We start from the raw sequence: 21,151 nt of genomic DNA, 5'->3' as shown, positions 1-21,151 counted from the left end.
ACCAAATTGACAGGGTTATCATGGAGCCATAATGTGATTCTAAAACCTTGATTTCTTTCGCATAGTGAAGGCAATTCTGGTATGCCATTCTGCCGAACTAGTTGCAACACTTGTGGAATTTGTTGCTACAGATACCATATACACTCGCACAATGAATGCACTTTTTTTTTAAACCAGAGCCATGTCGGAGGGTGCACTTATTATGCTGGATAAATTTTATGGGAACTTTTCCACAAGAGATAAAATTGAAAGGTAAGGCAGTAATGATTATAAAAAAATGCATTAAATAACTTATCTTTGCATTACAGTTAAACCTCAATGTATCGAAGTCTATAAAATTGGCAATTTGCTTCACGATATGAAAGTATTGTTATATTGAAGTTAGATAAATTGTACAAATAGATATAGTTGCCGATAGATTTTTCTTACGTGGAAGGGGCCACGAAATTTTCAGAATTATCGTGCAATCAGGAAAAAGCAAGCTTGCATGAGAAAAGCAAGTCATCTTGTTGAATTTGATACTCGGTGACAAAAGACACTGTGTCATGCCAGGTCAGCGATATTGTCAAATCAGCAATGCAAAGTAAAGCCAGCCATGCTTTTGCGTCCATTTCGGCCCCGCAGAGTGGGACAGCGCAATCATGAAAGGCGCCGGCAGAAGAGAGTGAATGCTTGGTCTGCTTCTCACTTCAATGGATCTCCAAATACACCAAGAGCACTCGCCAAGCCTCCTTCAAGGCTCACCCTCACACCTATACCATACAGGGCGCAGGGCATGGCATGGTCTAGTTGCATTTGGGCTTCATATGGCTGCTCAAAGCGGTCAGTCTTAGTTATGCAGCACGCGACTCAAGAGGTGGGTCTGTGAGCAGCCTCATGTAATTTAAACCATTTGGCCATCTGCATCCAGGGAAGTTTCCATTGTCTCGGTATTCTTTCACAGTGGCAGTGAAATTTCACTATATTGAAATCGTGTTTAAACCCACTTCGTTATATTGAAGTTCCAAATAAGTAGTGTCCTACTGACAAGAAATTATAAAAAGGATAAACACTTTGCTATATCGTATTTTCTCACATAATTGTCGCACTTGTGTAATGAACGCACCCCTGAATTTTCTCGACAAATTTCAATTTTTTTTCTTTCCCGCGTAATGATCGCACCCCAAACTTGTTGCAGCGATATGTTGGGTGCCAGGTCTAGCTAATGATGATCGGGCTTACCATCTGTGGAGTGCTGTCAAATGCCACGCGAGCGACTCTTGAAGGCATACCAAGTGGTCTGCACGCACCAAACATTATTCTTAAGCAGATGCCCCATTTCATTCCTTTCATCACTTTCTGCACTTCCATGAAAAAAAAAAGCTACAGCCAAACTTGCCTTGGCTTTATTACTTGTAGGCTTCATAATGGTTTTGGGCAACAACAAGAAAAAAGGCGCCTTTCGTTTCTTCTCGTCTGCACTCGTGGGCACGCAACAAATCGCAAGCGGCAACTATAGTGGCCACGTTTACACTGATATGTTAGAAGTGTAGCCTATCCATACGCCGATGCTTGTAACACAGCTAAGATATTCGCCCATCCTTAGCGAAAGCGTGCCATATTAGGATACTTGTAAAACAAATGCTGCAGTTTCCGCAGCATGCCCGCCATGTGTTTCTATGTCACTGGCAGCTACGTGCGCCCATCTTTTTCTGTCCCCTCAAAGTGTACATGGCTGCGTTATTGTCGCAAACTTGCCGATATGAACAATATTATTCATTACTGATACGGAAAAAACTGTTTCAATGAGCCTAATGTACTCACGAGAAGAACAAAAATTGCATTCGGCGCGTTCGGTATAGTGTACTAGAATAGGGTAGTGTGTCATCCTGCGGCGAAAACGTGCCTCTTTTTGCGATGATGGCTGGCAGTGCTGGAGCATGCCAGTCTACTGCAGCGCCATCTATCGCAGCAGCATAGAGTCATTGCTGGTTAGAGGAAAAATAATGGTGTAACACAGGGCCTCCGGGATTGGCAGTTATTGTTGTCATGGAGGTCATGCATGTATATGTGGAGCTCATCGATTGCTTGCTGTGGTTTTTCCTTCCGCATTCACACATCCTTTATGTGCACGGCAGGCGCTGGGTTTGCAAATGTACTTTGTGTGTGTGTGTGTGTGTGTGTGTGCGTGTGTGTGCGTGCGCGTGTGCGTGTGTGTGCGCGTGTGCGTGTGTGTGCGCGTGTGCGTGTGTGTGCGCGCGCGCGCGCTTGCATTGAGCTTCCTGTATAACGATCACAACAACCCCAGGCTGCTTCAGATTGGGCACATTGAGAACATTGGCTGTATTCTTGCCCTTCGACGCCCTTTTACGGAGCGAAATATCTAAGCGTTAGCGGCTGCATTCGTCACAGAGCAGTATTTTTTTTTTCTTCAGTGAAACCTGGCGACCACTTTTCTGGCTGATACAAAATAAATGGAATCCCGTGCAACCAACCAGGCACAGTGCAGGTGCTCTTTCTGGGCTTTTCATCCTCGTGTCTTTCGAAATACTAAAAACATATACATGCTTACCTAACAGAAGGAGCTGACGAGTGTTTGTTTGTCTTCTGCAACCAAAACGCTGAGCCATTGGCTGAGCAGACGATCAGGAACACTCCATGACTTGTTGTCAGAAATGTGCAAGCATTGATAGCGTTATTGATGTATCTTAACAGTTTGTATTACAGTCGCCCACCATTTATTCGGACCTCACAGGGACTGTGGAAATGTCAGAATAAACATGTGTCTGGAAAATCAGATTAAGAAAAAAAAAAAGAAATCCTTTATTTCCACACACTTATCCAGGCTCGGCAGTAGGCTTGAAGAAATCTTGAATGCGCCTTGCACGCTGTTCCATTCATGCGCAATCTGATAAGCCTGAATCTCGGAGAGGGTCGTAGGGTCACTATAGGTGGCTGAAAGCACAGTCACTGCTTGTAAACGCTCTGTATGCGACGGCAGCGTAGCGTATGGTGCGTCGTCTTCTAACTCGGAGTCATCGTCCGGCGGTACAGCAGAAACCTGACGAATGATCTCGCCGTCGTCGAGTTCTGCGCATGTCAGTAAAGCAGTGTCAGCACCTGTGAAACTGTCAAATGAGACGGTGTCTGGAATCGCAGTGCGACCACTGCGCAGGTCTCAGCAGAACATTTTCAGCGTCAGCAGGGAGCACATTGGAAGGAGACAAATCCTAGGCCTCCCGGCACCCGCTTGCCGGCATTCCCCAGCACAGTCTGCGTGGCAACTGTCGGCACCATAAGACACTTGACGTGATGTTTCCGTATGCCGCGTTGGATTACCACAACCTCGGCTCAGCACACAAAGCAAACGCTGTCACGCCGACACCAGTCGCACAAACGAAAAACATGGCCTACTCGCAGCGTCGTGCACGAAGAAAGCAACAAATCAGCTGCTAGATTGTCTTGACATAGCTTACTAAGCTGAGAACGGAACTGCTGTAGCCACTCTATCGAACCAGGTAGAAACAATGATGATGAGTGGCGGCGATTTGTAGTGTAGCCACTTCGTGGGCCAGCAAGGAGGTTCCATTCAAAACAAAAATGGTGTTCAGCAAGTCGAACCATGCACCGGTCAGATTCGGTGCATGGGGCTCTCGATCGAGTTGGCTCAAGGAGTGTCTGAAAAATGGTGTCTCAAGGAGTGTCCGACAATGGTGCCCGAACTTTCGTCAGTTGTTGTGGCAGTTGTGTCTATGGAAAGAATGGCGGTGCCGCAAAGCAGACCAAATAATCGAGCACGTCCGAATTTACGGAGTCCGAAAAATCAGTCGGCGACTGTATGTATATTTTGCAAATTATAAGAACTTCAGTTGTGTTTTGAGAGCATTTTAGTTTATAAATGCAGAAAGTTTTGCACAGCATGTTTAAATTTCGTGCTCTAGGCACGCCGGTCGATCGCAGCGCCCTACTAATGGCGTCACCACAGAAGCATCCCCAGTTCTCCCATTGTTTCCCCGTACAGACGACACACTGCCCTATTCCATGCACCATACGTTCAGCTTGCTTTGCCGGCCACCATATTTGCTTTGGTGTCCCGCACTGTTACAGTGGCAGCCGCCTGCTTATTGCCCTGTTGTCCCCCGCAGGGGCGTCTGCGTCAGCAGGCGTTTGGTGTGTTGCGACACCACGTACCCGAGCACACGAGGGTTGGACCCTCCCGCGTGTAGCCGTGCGTGGCTTAGCCGTGTCTGGGGAAAAGGGGATCCTGGGGGTTGAGCCGAAGCTGGGTGTTTGGACCGTTACGGCCCCCCGGCGGAGGCAACACACCTCTTCGGCCTCGGCTTCACATAGACGGCACCCTCGGACTGACCCACCCGGGGGAAATCGGCAGTCGCCTTTTCCTGTCCTCCTCTCCAATCTTCGTCTTTCTCTCTCGCCTTTTTCATCTTTCCTGTCTTCTCATCACTTCTCCTCACTTCCTAGTTTCCCGGCGGCAAGGGTTAACCTTGTGTAGCTGGCCAGCCTTGGTCATGCTGTATTTGGTTATAGCAGCGATGTACAGCTGGCGTTGGCAGGGTTTCTATAGCAGGAGCTCCTGTGACGTCCCCCTGTTGGGCTCCATGGTGGGTGGTCGGCATCGCGGCCGAAAACCCAACTGTACTTACGGAAAACGCTTTTCCTAAAATCCCTGATCGCCCTCAGAAACGAGGGCGCACCGAAGAGGTCTTTCAATTTTTCGGACGCCAAGTCCACAATTTCCCTCGTTTTCATGTCATCCACGCAGAAAAACCAGCTAAACAAGTTCGAACAATCTCCCCGTTCCTTGTGTCTAAGTCTCTTACCGAAGTTTTTGGCCCAGGATATAAGGTGTCGAGGATGGCTAGCGGTGACCTCCTCTTGGAGCTCCGCGACCTGAAACAATTTGAGAAACTGCCTAAACTAGTATCATTTGGTGAGACCCAAGTAGTAGTAACCCCGCACCGCACGATGAATACCTCCCGCGGCGTTGTCTCCGACGATGATTTGCTGGAGCTCACTGAGGCTGAACTGTTGGAGGGCTTCAGTGAACAAAATGTCATAAATGTCAAAAGAATCAAGATGAGGCGAGACGGTAAAGAAATTGCGACCAAACACATAATACTCACCTTCAATTCAAGTGTCCTGCCCGAGTCAATCGAGGCCGGGTACATCAAGCTTCGTGTAAGACCGTACGTGCCAAATCCCTTGAGATGTTTCAAATGCCAGCGTTTCGGCCACAGCTCGCAGAGCTGCCGAGGCCGCCAAACATGTGCGAAATGTAGTGCCCTTGAACACGCCACTGAAGCATGTAATAACTCTCTCCACTGTGTAAACTGTGACGGGGATCACGCCGCGTACTCGCGGTCGTGCCCCTCCTGGAAGAAGGAAAAAGAAATTGTAACTATAAAAGTAAAAGAGAATATATCGTTCAAAGAGGCACGAAGGCGGGTATCATACCTGCCCAAGAAAACCTTTGCCGATGTGGCGCGTCAGGGGGCAGCGTCACAACGGCCTCCGGCGGCTGTCCGACCCACAAGCAGTGAGTCGGCAGTTACGCCATCTGCCCCCGCGGCGGTTGCAGCTAGCGCTGCTCCGTCAACCGAGGAGAAGGGACCGTCGACCCCGAAGGTGGGCGCAGCCGAGGCTGCCTCAACCTCCCAGGTCCCTTCCAGCGCTGGCAACGGCCGGCGCATCCAAATCCCCCAGGGAGCCCCATCGACCTCCGGGCTGGTGGGTGCAGGGGTCTTGCCCTCCAAGGCGGGACCCTCTCGGGAAACTTCTCGCTCGCAAGAGCACGTGTCCGGCGCCTCACACGAGGCAATGGACACTACACCTATCCTCAAGGCGCACCAGGCGCCTAAGGAGCGGCGAGGTTCCCTCGAACGCTTCAAAAAGAGCAAAACCCCGGTTACAGGGCCTCGAAAGGGCTCTGTAATCTGAGACATCCCTTCCGTTTCCGTAAACACAGCACCAACTTAATTTAAAATATGGATACACAAATCATTCAATGGAATGTTAGAGGTCTACTTAGGAATCTTGATGATGTTCAAGAACTCATCCGTAAACACAATCCAAAAGTGCTGTGTTTACAGGAAACACACTTGAAATCAAAATACACAAACTTTCTTCGACAGTATGTTACTTTTCGCAAAGATCGCGATGATGCTGTCGCATCGGGCGGTGTTGCAATTATAATTCAAAAAAGCATAGCCTGTCAACGTGTACAGCTACGAACGGCCCTTGAGGCAGTGGCGGTTCGAGTTATTCTGCTAAACAAACTTATCACTATTTCCTCGCTTTATATTCCTCCACATTATAAACTAAGCAAACATGAATTTCAGACCTTTATAGATGAATTGCCAGAACCCTATGTTGTTCTTGGCGACTTCAATGCACATAACTCCCTGTGGGGCGACCCTCGTATAGATTCGCGAGGACGTCTTCTCGAACAGTTCCTTTTTTCTTCGGGTGCGTGTCTGTTGAATAAGAAGCGACACACATATTACTCTCTTGCAAACAGAACCTATTCTTCCATAGATCTTACCATAGTCTCCCCGTCTGTACTGCCTGAACTTGAATGGGAAGTTACCGACAACCCTTACGGCAGCGACCACTTTCCTATACTGCTAAGATCACCTAAAGACAACGAATATCCACCACACGCTCCTAGGTGGAAGATTGAGACAGCTGATTGGGATAAATTTCGATCTCTTACAAGTATCTCATGGGCTGACCTGTCTTCGTTAGGAATTGATACTGCAGTCGAGTTCTTTACAGCCTTCATAATAGATGTCGCATATAAATGCATATCAGAAGTAAAAGGCTTGGCCTGCAAACGGCGTGTCCCGTGGTGGAACGACGATTGTAGGATCGCTCGTAAAAAACAGAACAGGGCGTGGGGGTTGCTACGCGCTTCTCCCACTGCGGAGAATCTTAGCAACTTTAAAAAAGCAAAATCCGAAGGCAGGCAAACCTGCCGACAGGCCAGACGAGAAAGTTGGCAGAAGTTTCTATCGAGTATTAACTCGTTCAGAGATGAGGCCAAAGCCTGGAACAGGGTGAATAGGATAAGAGGGCGACAAGCATATGCACTCCCTTTGGTAAACACAGAAGGCGATACCCTACAAGCTCAGGCGGACTCACTTGGGGAGCACTTTGAGAGCGTGTGAAGTGCCAACCATTACTCGAAATCCTTTATGAAATATAAACAAATAGAAGAATGTAAGCCACTTATGAGAAAATGTCAACAGAATGAACCATACAACTGTCCTTTTAGCATTGCCGAGTTGAGAGCTGCCTTGAGCGCATGCAAGAGCTCTGCACCGGGATCTGACAGAATCATGTATGAAATGATCAAAAACTTACATAAAGACACCCAAGTTACACTAGTCACAATTTTCAACACGATTTGGGCTGCGGGATACTTCCCGACTACATGGAAAGAAGCCATTGTGATCCCGGTTTTGAAACAAGGCAAAGATCCTTCCTCAGTGGCTAGTTACCGCCCGATAGCCCTGACAAGTTGCCTTTGTAAGGTATTTGAAAAAATGATCAATCGCCGTCTCGTGCATCTCCTAGAGTCAAGTAAAATGCTTGACCCATTTCAATGTGGTTTTCGGGAAGGGCGATCTACAACTGACCATCTTGTGCGCATCGAAGCGAGCATTCGCGATGCCTTCGTGCACAAGCAATCTTTCTTATCTGTATTTCTGGATATGGAAAAAGCGTACGACACAACCTGGCGGTACGGAATCCTGCGCGATCTTTCCGCGCTAGGTATCCGCGGCAACATGTTAAATACTATAGAGAGCTACCTAGAGAACCGTACATTTCGAGTGAAAATAGGTCCTGCACTGTCGCGTACATTTATACAGGAAACTGGGGTACCCCAGGGTGGCGTACTCAGCTGCATGCTCTTTGTCGTAAAGATGAACATGCTTCGTGCATCTTTACCACCAGCTATTTTCTATTCCGTCTACGTAGACGATATGCAAATAGGTTTTAAATCCTGCAACCTCACAGTCTGTGAGAGACAGGTACAGCATGGTTTGAACAAGGTGTCACAGTGGGCAGAGAAAAATGGCTTTAAAATCAATCCTCACAAGAGTTCTTGTGTTCTGTTTACAAGAAAGAGAGGCCTGGTTCCGGATCCTTGCCTAGAACTGTGTGGACAACAGATACCTTTAAACAAAGAACACAAATTTCTAGGTGTTATACTTGACAATAGACTCACTTTCATCCCACACATTAAACATCTTAAAGAAAAATGTCTGAAAACAATGAACCTAATTAAACTTCTATTGCAGACTACGTGGGGTAGTGACAGGACGTGCTTAATGAATCTCTATAAGAGCCTGATTCGGTCACGACTAGATTATGGTGCCGTGATCTATCATTCTGCCACCCCGAGTGCGCTAAAGATGCTAGATCCGGTCCACCATCTAGGAATCCGCTTAGCCACGGGCGCTTTCAGAACAAGTCCCATTGAAAGTTTATACGTAGAATCAAATGAGTGGTCACTTCATCTGCAGAGAACATACATCAGCCAAACATATTTTCTGAAAGTGCACTCTAATCCCCAACATCCGTGTTTTAATACCGCTAATGATATGACAAATTCTACACTCTTCCGGAATCGTCCCACCGTAAGACAACCTTTCTCGATGCGTGTGAGGGAGCTTAGTGTTGAAATGGATGTCCCAATCCTCAAACATCGCCTAATGCCTCCAGCTAAGCTGCTACCTCCTTGGGAGTGGCAGATGATAGAATGCGATACATCCTTCATGCAAGTTACAAAACACGCTCCAGAGATTGAAATACAAATGCATTTCCGGGCACTCCAATACAAACACTCCTGCACGGAGTTCTACACCGACGCATCAAAGTCACGCGTGGGGGTGTCCTATGCAGCCGTCGGCCCATCCTTCTCGGAATCCGATGTACTGCATCCGGAAACAAGCATCTTTACGGCTGAGGCCTACGCACTGTTGTCGGCTGTAAAGTATATAAAGAAATCAAAACTCGAGAAATCAATTATATATACGGACTCCCTAAGTGTTGTGAAGGCCTTGCTGTCATTCTGTAACCACAAAAATCCGGTAATTAATAAACTTTATTCCGTCCTATGTAAAACGTATATATGTAACCAGCATGTCATCATATGCTGGGTGCCGGGTCATAGGGGCATCGAAGGCAATGTCCTGGCGGACCAGATGGCCACATCAATTGCATCGTATTCTGTAAATCCTACCGCAGCAGTCGCTGTCACAGATCTGAGGCCCTACTTGCGCAGAAAACTGCGAAACTACTGGCAACGCTCGTGGGACATGGAAACAAATAATAAATTGCACATAATAAAGCCACAATTAGGGTTCTGGCCTTGTGCAACAAAATCACGCCGAACAGATGTCCTATTGTGCCGTCTAAGAATAGGACACACATTTGGCACCCACAATTTTTTACTCACTGGAAATGAGCCCCCAACCTGTGGGAGATGCGGGTAGAGGCTGACCGTCCTCCATGTCCTCCTGGAGTGTCGGAAAGCCGAATCTGACAGAAAGAAACATTTTCCGTTAGCATACCGGCAGCACATTCCCCTTCATCCTGTAATGTTACTCGGCCCAGAACCGCTCTTTGACACTAACTCAGTTCTAGACTTCCTGAAAGATGTTGTGTTACATGTAATTAGCCCTATACGTTCATAGCGTCCCCTCTCTCTAGAGGATGCCGCTGTGAAAGCTATTTCGCATAGCACATGCCTCTCGGCCCTTGCGTTTCAAGGGCTCTGGCGAGGCTGTAGTGCTCTTAGACAAATTTTATCATCTCGCATATTTTATATAATGCAGCATTCTTTTTAATGCATTTCAGTGATCATAGTACATGTCATTAATCATTGCCATAATTTTATTACCTGTAATTTTTATGCAATTTACACTCTTTTAGGCCCCTTTACAGCCAGGTCACATTAAATTCACAGAGCCCATCACACCACGACATATTCATTACCACTAGCATGGCGCTCTTTGGCCATACCTGGCCCTTGCGCCATTAAACCTCAAACATCATCATCATCATCATCATCATCATCAGCCCTGTTGTCATCCCGCAGCAAACACGGGATGAAAAAAAATTATTTTCGCGGGAAATTTCACCCACGTAATGATCGCACCCCTGAATTTGCGGCAGTTATTTTGACAAAAAAGTGCGATCATTATGCGAGTAAACACGGTATTGTAGTTAATTGTGTCAAGTTTTAATTGTCTGCATGTCCACTATGTGCAGACTGAGACAGCTTCTTCATGGCACCTAACTCTCCCATCCAGCGCAGTGGCCAGTTTCTTGTGGTCAGGTCAGCTGGCAGTGAGCGCGTTGCGCATGCAAAATCCAGGAACGCACCATGCTCTGTGGACAGTCTCTTGACCGTGCTGGTTGGTGTCTGGTGTGTGTGTGACAAGTGTTGCGCATTGTCCTCGTTCACACAATGCCAGGTGTTGCAGTACTGAAGTGAGCACCGTTCAGAATGATCGCGACCTGTAGTTTATTGTGGTGCCAGTAAATTGTAGTACAGTAATAATCAGAGACTGAAGGTGGCCTGGTCATTGTCATCCTACGCAAGAACTTGTTCTTTCACCATCTTGTGATGACAGTAGCAATGACACTGGCTTTGATGGTAGACTATTGTAAACGCAGAGAGCAAGCTTGTGTATCCAGTTGCACCATGCAGACAATTCTTGTAATAATTTTCCTGGAAGAATATCTGCACATTAGAAATTGCTAATTTCACTACTCATTAATTGTGCACTGCTGTTATTGCTTAAAAATCTTTCTAGGGCAGGCCAGACATGCGCGTTTTCGGGACTGGATAAATGTGTCTTTGACACATTATTGTCCGCTACTTCCACCCATAATGATGCTGCAGCCACTAGGGTTGCCATTTGAGTCGCACACATTGCAGGGACCCTTGACTCTCACACATGCCCTGATATTGTTATCCCCGTATAGCTCTTGTGTCTCCAGTAATCCACCTTGATGATGATGATGATTTATTGGCACCCCTTTGGAATGGGGTGGTGACAAATAGTCGCCTAGCCTTCTTGAGTTACTCAGGTATGCTATCAGTGCTTTTCTTTCTAGCATTTTTGCATTCATCTCTTTAACCTTCTCTATCTACCTTGTATCGCTGCCTATGCCTGTAATGGGTCTGGTCATATCGGTCTTTTTCCTGCTTTTTTTTTCTACCAGTACTCTAAACAACTCTTGCTTATCTCCACTGTTGACCAGTTGATACTTCTGTCTACTTTAAATCCAAGCACTTCTCGAAGTTACATACATGCTACATACTGGTCTCGCTAGTTGAATCCCTTCACATTCCATTGGGATGTGCTGAGTAGTCTCTAGATTTTTGCTACAGCATACATACACATGCCTCACCTAATTGCAAATATTTGCTCTGGTACGTCTTTGCCCTTAGGCAACCGGCTCGAGCCTCAAATAGCAAGGCACTTCCTTTCGTGTTGTACAAATTTTCCCTTCTAACTTTTTTTTTTTTCATTCTTGTAAATCTCCAAGGTCTTCTTTTCCATTCATTGCATCCAATTCACTGAATCTTTTTCTCTCACTTTCTTTCTGATGACTCCTGCTTGTCTATTTGCACTTTCAGTTACCCTGTACAATGAAACCTCGTTAAACCGTAGTTGGCCGGAGCTCGGAAAAAGTATGTACTAAACGGTAGTACTGCTGGACTGAAATAGCATGAGATTGCCCACTTACCTGTCAAAAACGGAACTCAGAGAGAGTGCAATGAAAGGGGAAAATAACATGCAGTATTTATTCGCTTCGCACGACAAAAATGTTATTTTTGTTCGATGCCGCAGCAGCCTAGCAGTGACGACAATGGCCTCAAATGTACTGAAGCTGTGAGCCGGCTTTTTAGCCTGCTCCTGCTTCTCGGCAAGCACTCGCATCGCAGATTCCTCGCTGGCGTTACGTATTCTTCTTGCACACGCGCAGTAGCATTGCAGAAGTCATGGGGCACCTTTTCATTGCGGGATGCTGTTCTCGTCGCGACGATTGCATTCATGAGTCTGGCTTAACGCGCAGCTTCTGCTACTGTCGGGCCTGAATTGATGGCGAAAAGTCGAACCTCGTAACTGACATCTCTTTGCGGTCGCAGCAGCGCTGCTGAGCAACTTCTTTGCATTCCACATACCACACACTGTAGTCAACAGTAGACCCATGTCGCGTGCCAGTGCCGACTTCTTCGTGTCACGTTCGACAGCACGAACATTGTCTAATTTTTCTTCTATGCTCAGCAGCCGCCGTCTTTTGTTTATCCGAATATTGGCAATAACAGGAGTCCTGGCTTGCACGACGCCACAACGCTTCGTATTTGCATGACGAAAAGTGGGAACACTATGTGTTAACCGATACATACGCAATAAGCTGGTATGGTTTATTCAGATACAAAACAAATTATGTTCAATGGCCGCTGAGTCGGGGATTTGACTTTACTACTTTTAAAATGAAACTACTGGTTAAGCAGGTACGATTTAACGAGGTTTTACTGTACTTGGTTGTCAACTGTCTTGTGCTCTTATTCTATTCTGTGTCCACACTTTTCCAGTACAGATACCTGTGCATGTTAGTTGCCCATTTATTTTGATCCATGCTCCCGAGTCTTTCTTAAAAACTAATTTGCTCCGCACTTCTCTGGCTTCAAACAAGGACCAACCCATGTCAGCCTGCACTGCCTCATTTGAGGTTTTACCGTAGGCTCCCAAAGCCTGCCGGTCATTGGTCAACTTCCAGCTGCAACAAGATATCCGATTTTAAGCTTAGAATGACAGTTGCAAACGTTAGTCCTAGAGCTATTACTCTTTTCCAGATTCCACGCACCACCTCATATTTATTGTGACCCCAAAGTGCACTATGATTCATTATTGCTGCATTCTGCTTCCCTTTTATTTTAAGATTATCTTGGTGGGTGCTTGAGTAAATCTTTCCCTCATTTATGTACACGCCGAGGTATCTATATTGCTCGACTATGGGTATGACTTGCTGTTGAATTGACACCACATGAGTACTCGTACCTTCATTAAAGATCATAATTCCTGATTTCTCTGTGCTAAATTTGAGGCCTAGATTTGTGGCTGCATTGCCACAGATGTTCGCAAGGGTCGGTAAATCTCTTTTATTGTCCGCTAGTAGCACTGTGTCGTCCGCATACATTGGTGCACGGAGCTTCTGTTGCATCATTTGTCCATTATGCATGTAAGATAAATCAAGCCCTAATTCGCTGTTTTCCAGTCGTCTTCCGATGCCCTTAACATAAAGCGTGAACAACAATGGAGACAGAGGACATCCTTGGCGAATTCCCACCACTTCATTACAATTTCTGCCTTCCCGTACAATATTGCTCAGTAGTCTCTATATATCTCCCTCAGCAGCTCCATGAAATCCTTATTTATGCCTTCGTGCTTGAGAATATCCCATAACAATTCCCTGTCAGATTGTGGTAGGCTCCCTTAATATCTAAAAATACTGTCCATAAAGGTTCATTCTGAGCTACTGAAATCTCTATGCAAAACAAAACCATTTATCTTCTAAGTGTCTGCTTGGTGTGAACGCATTCTGTTGTTCCCCCTTGTACATCATTTGTTTCTGCCCATTTTGACAGTTGTAATTTTATGGCTCGCATAGCCGTTCTACATAGCACCGCTGGTGGTGGGCATGCCGATTAGTGCGAGAGGTGGCCATGCGAGTGTTGCACTGCTAGCGCCATCTCGGGCGCAAAAGGGCTTTTGGGCTGGCAAGCGGGGCGGATGTTCCGCATGTGCACCGATCCATGCTTCATGTCCCAAGAAAAGGTTTGGACCGGCACACTGGGATCGACAAACACGATCGTTCGAACATGCCACCACTCGCGCGTGACTGTACATGCGCAGGATTAGGCATTGGTGTCCAGCGTGAGGTTAAACACATTCACTCACTATCCGGTTGTGGTGAGTTGGACTTCGATTTGTCGCGTGCCCATCGGCATGTTATATAGGTTGTAATTCGGCTAGCAGGCATTAGTTTATGAAAGGCGCAATAAATGTCCTTTTGATTGTTTTCACTACTGGGTTGTCGTTCTTTTGTCCCAAGAGCACGTGGGAGACCCCACAATATTCATGCCAGCCAGTCAGTTTCAAACTACCTGGTGAGGGCCAATTTTAGGATTTAAATTACTAAAGTTTTGGCCCATAGAAATATATGGGCACCAACTGGGACCTTTGGTCAGGATCAAATTAACTGAAAGATCAGATCAGCTGAGTCAAATTAACGAGTCGACTCTATTTTTTTGTTCGGAGGAAGCACCAACTTGGCATTCAGATTATGTAGTGTGGTTGAGCGAAAATACAGGTAGGAAGAAACGGAGTGGACAGAACAGATGCTCACTTACAGCTTACTGCAGTTCACAGCATGTGTATTCTGCTGCCCGTGAAGGAGTAGTGGCAGGTGTTTAGAACGTAGAGGAAACATTTACTCCCGTAATGAATGCACAAACCCTTCGCATTGCTTTCAAAATTAAGATTTTTTGCCCCTCTCATTATAATCAACCCCCTAACTTTGGTCCCATGCAGCTGTTCGAACGAACGTCTTGCCACTATCACTTGCCACCAGTAGCCATTGCATGGCAAAAAAATGGTTGTGCTCAACTGTGGTGCCAGTGCAACGGCTAATCAAAATGATGCATAGACAGCTAAAAATGAATGAACCGATGAACCATACATTATTCCCATTCCTTGCCTACCTCTCCATGATTTGTCATCATTGGGCCTCTTCAATTTTTGGAGTTCTGGCAGCCAGGCGGCAGCCATCTAGTTCCGGTCCGGATAGGAAGTCATGTGAACTGGGATCCCAAGACAACCTGAAGCTGCCCGAAGTTTGCAAAATCGAACGCCTGGGCAGCAGGCTGTGAAATAAATGTAAACAAGCTACCAGCATGGCAGCGCCAGGCTAGGCCAGCGCACGCTCGGCATAGTCAGCCCATTTATGCGTTGGCAGCTTGAAAAGATGTACAGCTGCATTCAGGGATACAATCGCTTTCGCAAGATTTTGCGCGACTCAGCACAGGATGCACATTGGGCCAACCACACCTTGTACTGCGGAAGTGAAAGCCTCCAACGCGTCTGATGCCAAGACACGTAATCGCATGTAAGTGATTGTATCCCCGAAAATAATCTCTCGAGGATGCCTGCTCACAGCAATCACATCGCCCTCCTGAAACACATTGATGAGTTGGTGCTGGGTCATCACTTGACGAGACATGAAAAAGCAGGATATTGGGTACATCTAATACGGGTGTCACAGGGCGCACTTTTGATCACGATCAAGCCCGATCCGACCCAAATTTCACGGCCGGGATTGGCTCCTTTGCGCAAGCTGTACGAGGAAGCCAATCGCAGTCGTGAATTCAAATCCGGATCGTGCTTGATCGCTGTCAAAAGTGGTCGTGTGACACCGGTATTATATGCATAGAACTTCGTGTCGATCTGCTTGGGCTTCGATTTCAGAAAGTTTGTTTCAGTTGATGGTGCTTCTCTTATGACAAGCTGAGGATTTCAGAATAGTGTTTGCCTGAGCTCGTTGGTTGCACAAAGCACAATTGATTTTCAGCGGAACGTTCCGACACGGATAGGAAGAGACGACAACACACGCTGGACTAACAACTGAATGTTTATTTGGAAAGCATATTTAGCGCCAGCAAACAAGGACAGAAGGGAGATGACACCACAATGTGCTAACTTAACAACTTGATTTTCAGGAAACACACTTATTTAACAAATGCACAGTGGCGCCACCTCATCCAAATCTTAACCATCCAAAAAAGCCGTCTCCTTATCTAACAAGTCGACCAAAGGTACGCTGCCATGGCTGACAACCATGATGTGCAACACATTCATCATTCTCAGCGTTTTTAACCGTGATGCATGCGCTGTTTCATCTGGCCAGCTCAATAAAGCTTTGCTTACACTGATTCCCACAGTGCGTGGGATCTGCATGATTTCAAAGGCGACTGTTCTGTGACAACATTGTTTGTTGCTCACTTTTCTGCCTGCCTCGGGTATTGTCGTGTACAGTGGGCTGTAATTTCGGTTGTGTGGCCAAAGGTGGTAAACCACAGGAAGTAAAGGGGGATCAGGGGATTGAGACTAACTTTGTTACATTTTGCTACAGAAAGCTTAAATTGGTATATACATCGAAAATAGTATTTCAAATTAATAAATACATTTTCAAATGAGTGCCTTTAGCAGATATTGCTTTATATGGATTTTAATATTGCCTGCTTGTAAAAAGCATAGCATTATCATTGAGACAGGCTAGAGGAGTCAAAAGTGGTGGTCTGGCTGTGCAGCAACCAACCCATCACGAGTGGGTGGCACTGTCGTGCTGCCCGGACCCTGATCAAGAGCACCCGCTGACCGAGGCCACGTCTGAACCGGGCCTCTTGCAGATCTGGGACCTAGGACCCCTGCAGCTCAACAGGTTTGTTGAAATGAATCAGTTTCTACCTTTTCAGCCTCTTTTTTTTTTTTTTTTTATCTTTGTCAACTTCTCGCTGTCATGGCAAAGTTTTACGCCTATCCAAAAACTATTCAAGCTATCCCGTTCAAGATTAATGTACACTAATTTGTAATTACTATTTGCTTAGAAAGGTTATACATAACGTCACAATATATTGACATGTATACTTGTTTATCTTTCTCTGGTGACTGCTTTTTCACAGGCTAACAAAAGTTAAACGTTATCGCTTGGCGCAGGATGCGCCTGCATGTATTACAAATTTCTCAAATATTATTGATAGTTCTGTCTATTCTATCCGACATAGCATTGTCGAAGGTTGTAGTGTCGGCTGTCTATGGTCTATGTCCCGCGTGTTTGTTTGCTTTTCGGAAGGGTTTTTCAACATTTTTGAGAGTCTTACAGTGCATGCAACACTCATGGGGGGGGGGGGGGTGTCAATAGTAGAACGGCGGCGCTTGCGGGGAGTATCGGTAGTTCATGGAAGAGCAGACACCGTTCGCGGGTTTCTCTTTCTCTGTTTAAAGGCATTGGCATTGGTTTGACCAACTTTTTGACGCGCTCCACTTGACTGCCGGCTACGTGCTACTTCTATGCTTCCCCAGTCGTCACTAAGCAGGCCCACTAATCTTTTGGCACTCGTTCACAGCAGCGTTCAAGAGGGCTGCCATCCTTTACGCCGAAGAAACAAATCACTGCGCAGCGGGCCGCAATTTCGATGTTTCCAAGCGGGTGGTGCGAGAGTGGCGACTGCAGCGAAGCGAAATTTTCACCCTGTGGCGGCAGGTGAGAAATTTCCCACGTGCCGAAGTCTGGACGCTTTGCGGAGCTGTAGGCTAAGCTTGCGGCAGCGTCGCTGAAATGCGTGATCGGTCCCTGCCAGTGAAGTGTGACGTGGTCATGAAACAAGCCTGGACCTTCGCCTTAATTTTAAGGTTCTGCTCCACCGTGAGTACGAGTGGCTGGCGGCAGAAGACTGCGAAATTACGCCAACCGGACCTGTCAAAAGAGCCTCCCTGACAGCTGCGTGTGGTTGGGTGCATTTGGTGTAGGCTGCTGTTCTGCAAGATGTCCTGGTGCGGTCGTTTGCCAAATTTGAAATTTCGCTGGACCACGACGCGCTGTGGGACCGCAGCAACGATGATGACAGCACTAGTGAAGACGAGTAGTCCAGTGACCATGTCAGCTACTAATAAATTTTCGTTATCGAATGCGCCCTCGGGTTTTTTTTTTTTTTTTCGGTCACGCGATATGGGGGGGTCGACTTATTCGAGTCGACTTACAATCGTGTAAATACGGTAAGCTATCCCCCATCCCCCATTCAATTCCATCTTTCCTCTGGACTAGGACAGCACCGAGGCCTAGGCTACTGCCGCCTGAATGGATTTCTGTATCGTCATCCTCATCGAAGTGCGCAAGTACCAGCGGCGACTACATGGGTCATTTGAGTTGTTGAAATGCATCCGCCTGCGGCGTTTCCCGCTTGAGCTCAACATCGTATTTAGTTAGACGTTTCAGCGGCTCAGAGATGCGTGAAAAGTCCTTTACAAAGTGCTTGTAGTAGGCACACATGCCAAGGAACCTACGCACTGCCTTCTTGTCGATTGGCGGCGGGAACTTTGCGATGGCAGCTGTCTTCTGCGGGTCGGGGCATACTCCAGATTTGCTGAGGACGTGGCCTAGGAATAGAAGCTCATCGTAAGCCAAGCGACACTTTTCCGGCTTCAGAGTGAGCCCTGATGACTTGATGGCCTCTAGTACTGTCGAAAGCCGCCTAAGGTGATCGTCGAAATTTACGGTGAGGACGACGTCATCCAAGTAAACAAGACAGGTCTGCCACTTCAATCCTGCTAACACCATGTCCATGATGCGCTGGAACGTTGCAGGCGGCAAGCATAGTCCGAATGGCGTGACCTTGAACTCGTAGAGGCCGTCTGGCATGATGAAGGTGGTCTTTTCGCGATCTCTCTCGTCGACTTCTATTTGCCAGTAGCCAGACTTGAGGTCCATCGATGAGAAGTATTTAGCATTGCAGAGCCGATCCAATGCGTCATCTATCCGTGGGAGGGGGTATATATCCTTTTTTGTGATCTTGTTCAGTCGATCGACGATAATTGATGCAGAAACATAGGGTACCGTCCCTTTTCTTCACCAAGACTACAGGACATGCCCACGGGCTTTTCGACGGCTGGATGATGTCTCACAGCATTTCGTCGACTTGTTGCCTAATAGCGTCACATTCTCGCATCGAAACTTGGTAAGAGCTCTAGCGGAGTGGTCGGGCATTCAGTTATTATGCAATGCTTTGCGACTGGTGTTTGCCGAATCCTTGATGACGTCGAAAAGCAGTCTTTGTATCATCAAAGCAGACTTCTAAGCTGTTGCTGCTTAATCATGGGGAGACTTGGATTTATATCAAAGTCTGGTTCAGGAACTGCAGTCGTCTGGGTAGATGCGGCAGAATCCAATTTCTGGTTTCCAGAATTCCCTTGATGTATGCAATTGTCATGCCCTAGTTGATGTGCTTTAACTCCTGGCTGAAGTTTGTCAGCAACACTTTCGTTTTTCCTCCATGCAGTCGAGCGATCCCTCTTGCGACACAAATTTCATGGTCGAGTAGTAGATGTTGGTCACCCTCGTTGACGCCTTCTACGTCAGTGGGTGTTTCGTTGCCGATGGAAATAACAGTGCTGGATCGAGGCGGCATACTCACTTAATCTTTGAGCATGCTCAAGGCTACGAGAGCTCTCCGGTAATGTGGTTTCCTCTTCGGATAGCGTTATCAACCTCGACTTCAGGTCGATGATTACGCAGTTAGGTCGTGGTGCCGGATCGCAGCTGCATCGCATTGACCTGTGGCTGGTACGTGGTGTTGTGAGGTCGTCTTTCGTCGGCGTATTCTTTGCTTCCAGACTTCGTCAGGATGGCAGCGTCTCGTTGATATGTCGTCGAGACAGGATTTTCGGCGTTTTCAGCGGCGGCGGCGGTTGTTCAGCGGCGCCAGTTGTTCGACGAACCGCAACCGCACCTCCCTCATTTGCTGCTTCTAGTTTTTCGGATATAGGCTCACAGACGGGCCCCAGGCTGGGCCAATGTATGGTTGGCGTTGCGGTGACAGGTGCCCTGGTGAGGGCAAACGGTATGGTTGTCGAGAATTCCACTGTGTGGCGGCAAGATAGTCGGCAATGTCACATAGGCGCTCCCAAAGCTGTGGACGCGGCATGTTGATGGCGAACCTTCTCAGTCTCAAGTTGCGATATGGGCATCGGCAGTACACATGGCCGGCTTCTCCACTGTGGTAGTAGAGCGGGTGGTAGTCAGGTACGCGCCAAATGTCCGTCTTCCTCGTGTAGCTGCACTAGGCGATGGGTGGGCATGCTGGCGGCGGCGGCAGTGGACAACACAATTGCGGCGTTACAGGGCCCTGGCGCAGTCGTGGAGGGGAACCTTGACGGCGAGCGACGGCGGCATAGGTCAGCTCTTCCGGCTGGGGCTGCGGTGATTGTGGTTGCACCTCAGGAACTCCAAGAAACCACTCAACCTCTTCTTTGATGATGTCAGAAATTGAGGCCACTTGAGGCTGTGACCTTGGAAAGAGCTTCTGCAGTTCCATGCGAAAGATCGCCCTGATGGTCTCTCGCAGATCCTCGCTGCCGAGTGCTTGAACGTTGGTGTAGTTTGCAGTCAGAGGTTGGCAGTAATATTGCCTTGTTCGCATATCAAGCATCTTCTCAGTAGTTGTGGCCTCAGAAATAAATTTGCCAACGGTCTTAGGCGAGTTCCGTATCAATCTGGCGAAAAGCTGTAGCTTCAAACCGCACATCAGGAAGCAAACTTTTTTCTCTTCTGATATGTCTGGGTCGGTATGTCGGAAGAGGCGAGTCATCTCCTCTGTAAAGATAGTGATGTTCTCGTTTGGCAGCTGCATGCAGGTTTCCAGTAGAGCTTAGGCTCTCTCCTTGCGCAGGATGCTCGTGAACATTGGCAGGAAGCTGTTGCTGAACAGGTCCCATGTAGTCAGGGTTGATTCTCGGTTCTCAAACCACGTCCTGGCGGTGTCTTCTAAGGCGAAGTAAACATGCTGGAGTTTGTTTTTGGAGTTCCAGCTGTTGATTGCAGCGATGCTTTCGTATGTTTCCAGTAGTTATTTTAGTCTATTTAGTCTTATTTTAGACTGGATATGTTCGCCCCGTGCTGGACACCATCGCCTGGTCATTCGCATGTATGGTCATGCGAACGGTGACATGTTTGAACGATCGAGTTTGTCCATTCCGATCCTAGGCCTAGCAAGGCGGTCTCGCAGGAGCACGGATTGGCGCATACGTGGAACATCTGCACGGCTTGCCCACCCAGAGCCAAAGAGGAACAGCCCTGTCGCGCCTGACTAACCATGCCGTTAGGTGGCGTTAGCATCACAGCACATACGCCACCTCTCGTACTGCTCTGCAATCACCACGCCACCGTAAAGTCACGCGGCAAAGCCGAATTACAGGAGCCATGCAGGGAAAACAACATCAGGGAATGTGTGAGAGAAGTGTATCCCCACAAGCGTCCACCTGACATGATGTCATTCAAGCCCGGTATGATGCAG

The 21,151-nt window shown here is 47.4% G+C and overlaps 1 protein-coding gene across 12 annotated transcripts in view; it reads left to right on the top strand.

The window, feature by feature from the left end:
- Positions 1 to 21,151, top strand: part of LOC142580151 (uncharacterized) — a 750,235-nt gene that overhangs the window by 537,256 nt on the left and 191,828 nt on the right. For all 12 annotated transcript variants that reach the window (XR_012827590.1, XM_075690998.1, XM_075691004.1 and 9 more), the window contains one exon: positions 16,394 to 16,524. Coding sequence is in view for 11 of the 12 variants with exons in the window: in XM_075690998.1 (XP_075547113.1) it covers positions 16,394 to 16,524 (131 nt within the window). In the remaining variant the exon portion in view is untranslated. The remainder of the gene's footprint in view (positions 1 to 16,393; positions 16,525 to 21,151) is intronic.

This window comes from Dermacentor variabilis, chromosome 4 (assembly GCF_050947875.1).
Source record: "Dermacentor variabilis isolate Ectoservices chromosome 4, ASM5094787v1, whole genome shotgun sequence".
NCBI classification, from domain to species: domain Eukaryota; kingdom Metazoa; phylum Arthropoda; class Arachnida; order Ixodida; family Ixodidae; genus Dermacentor; species Dermacentor variabilis.
Note: the sequence above shows the minus strand (reverse complement) of the source record. Positions and strands in the feature narration are given on the sequence as shown.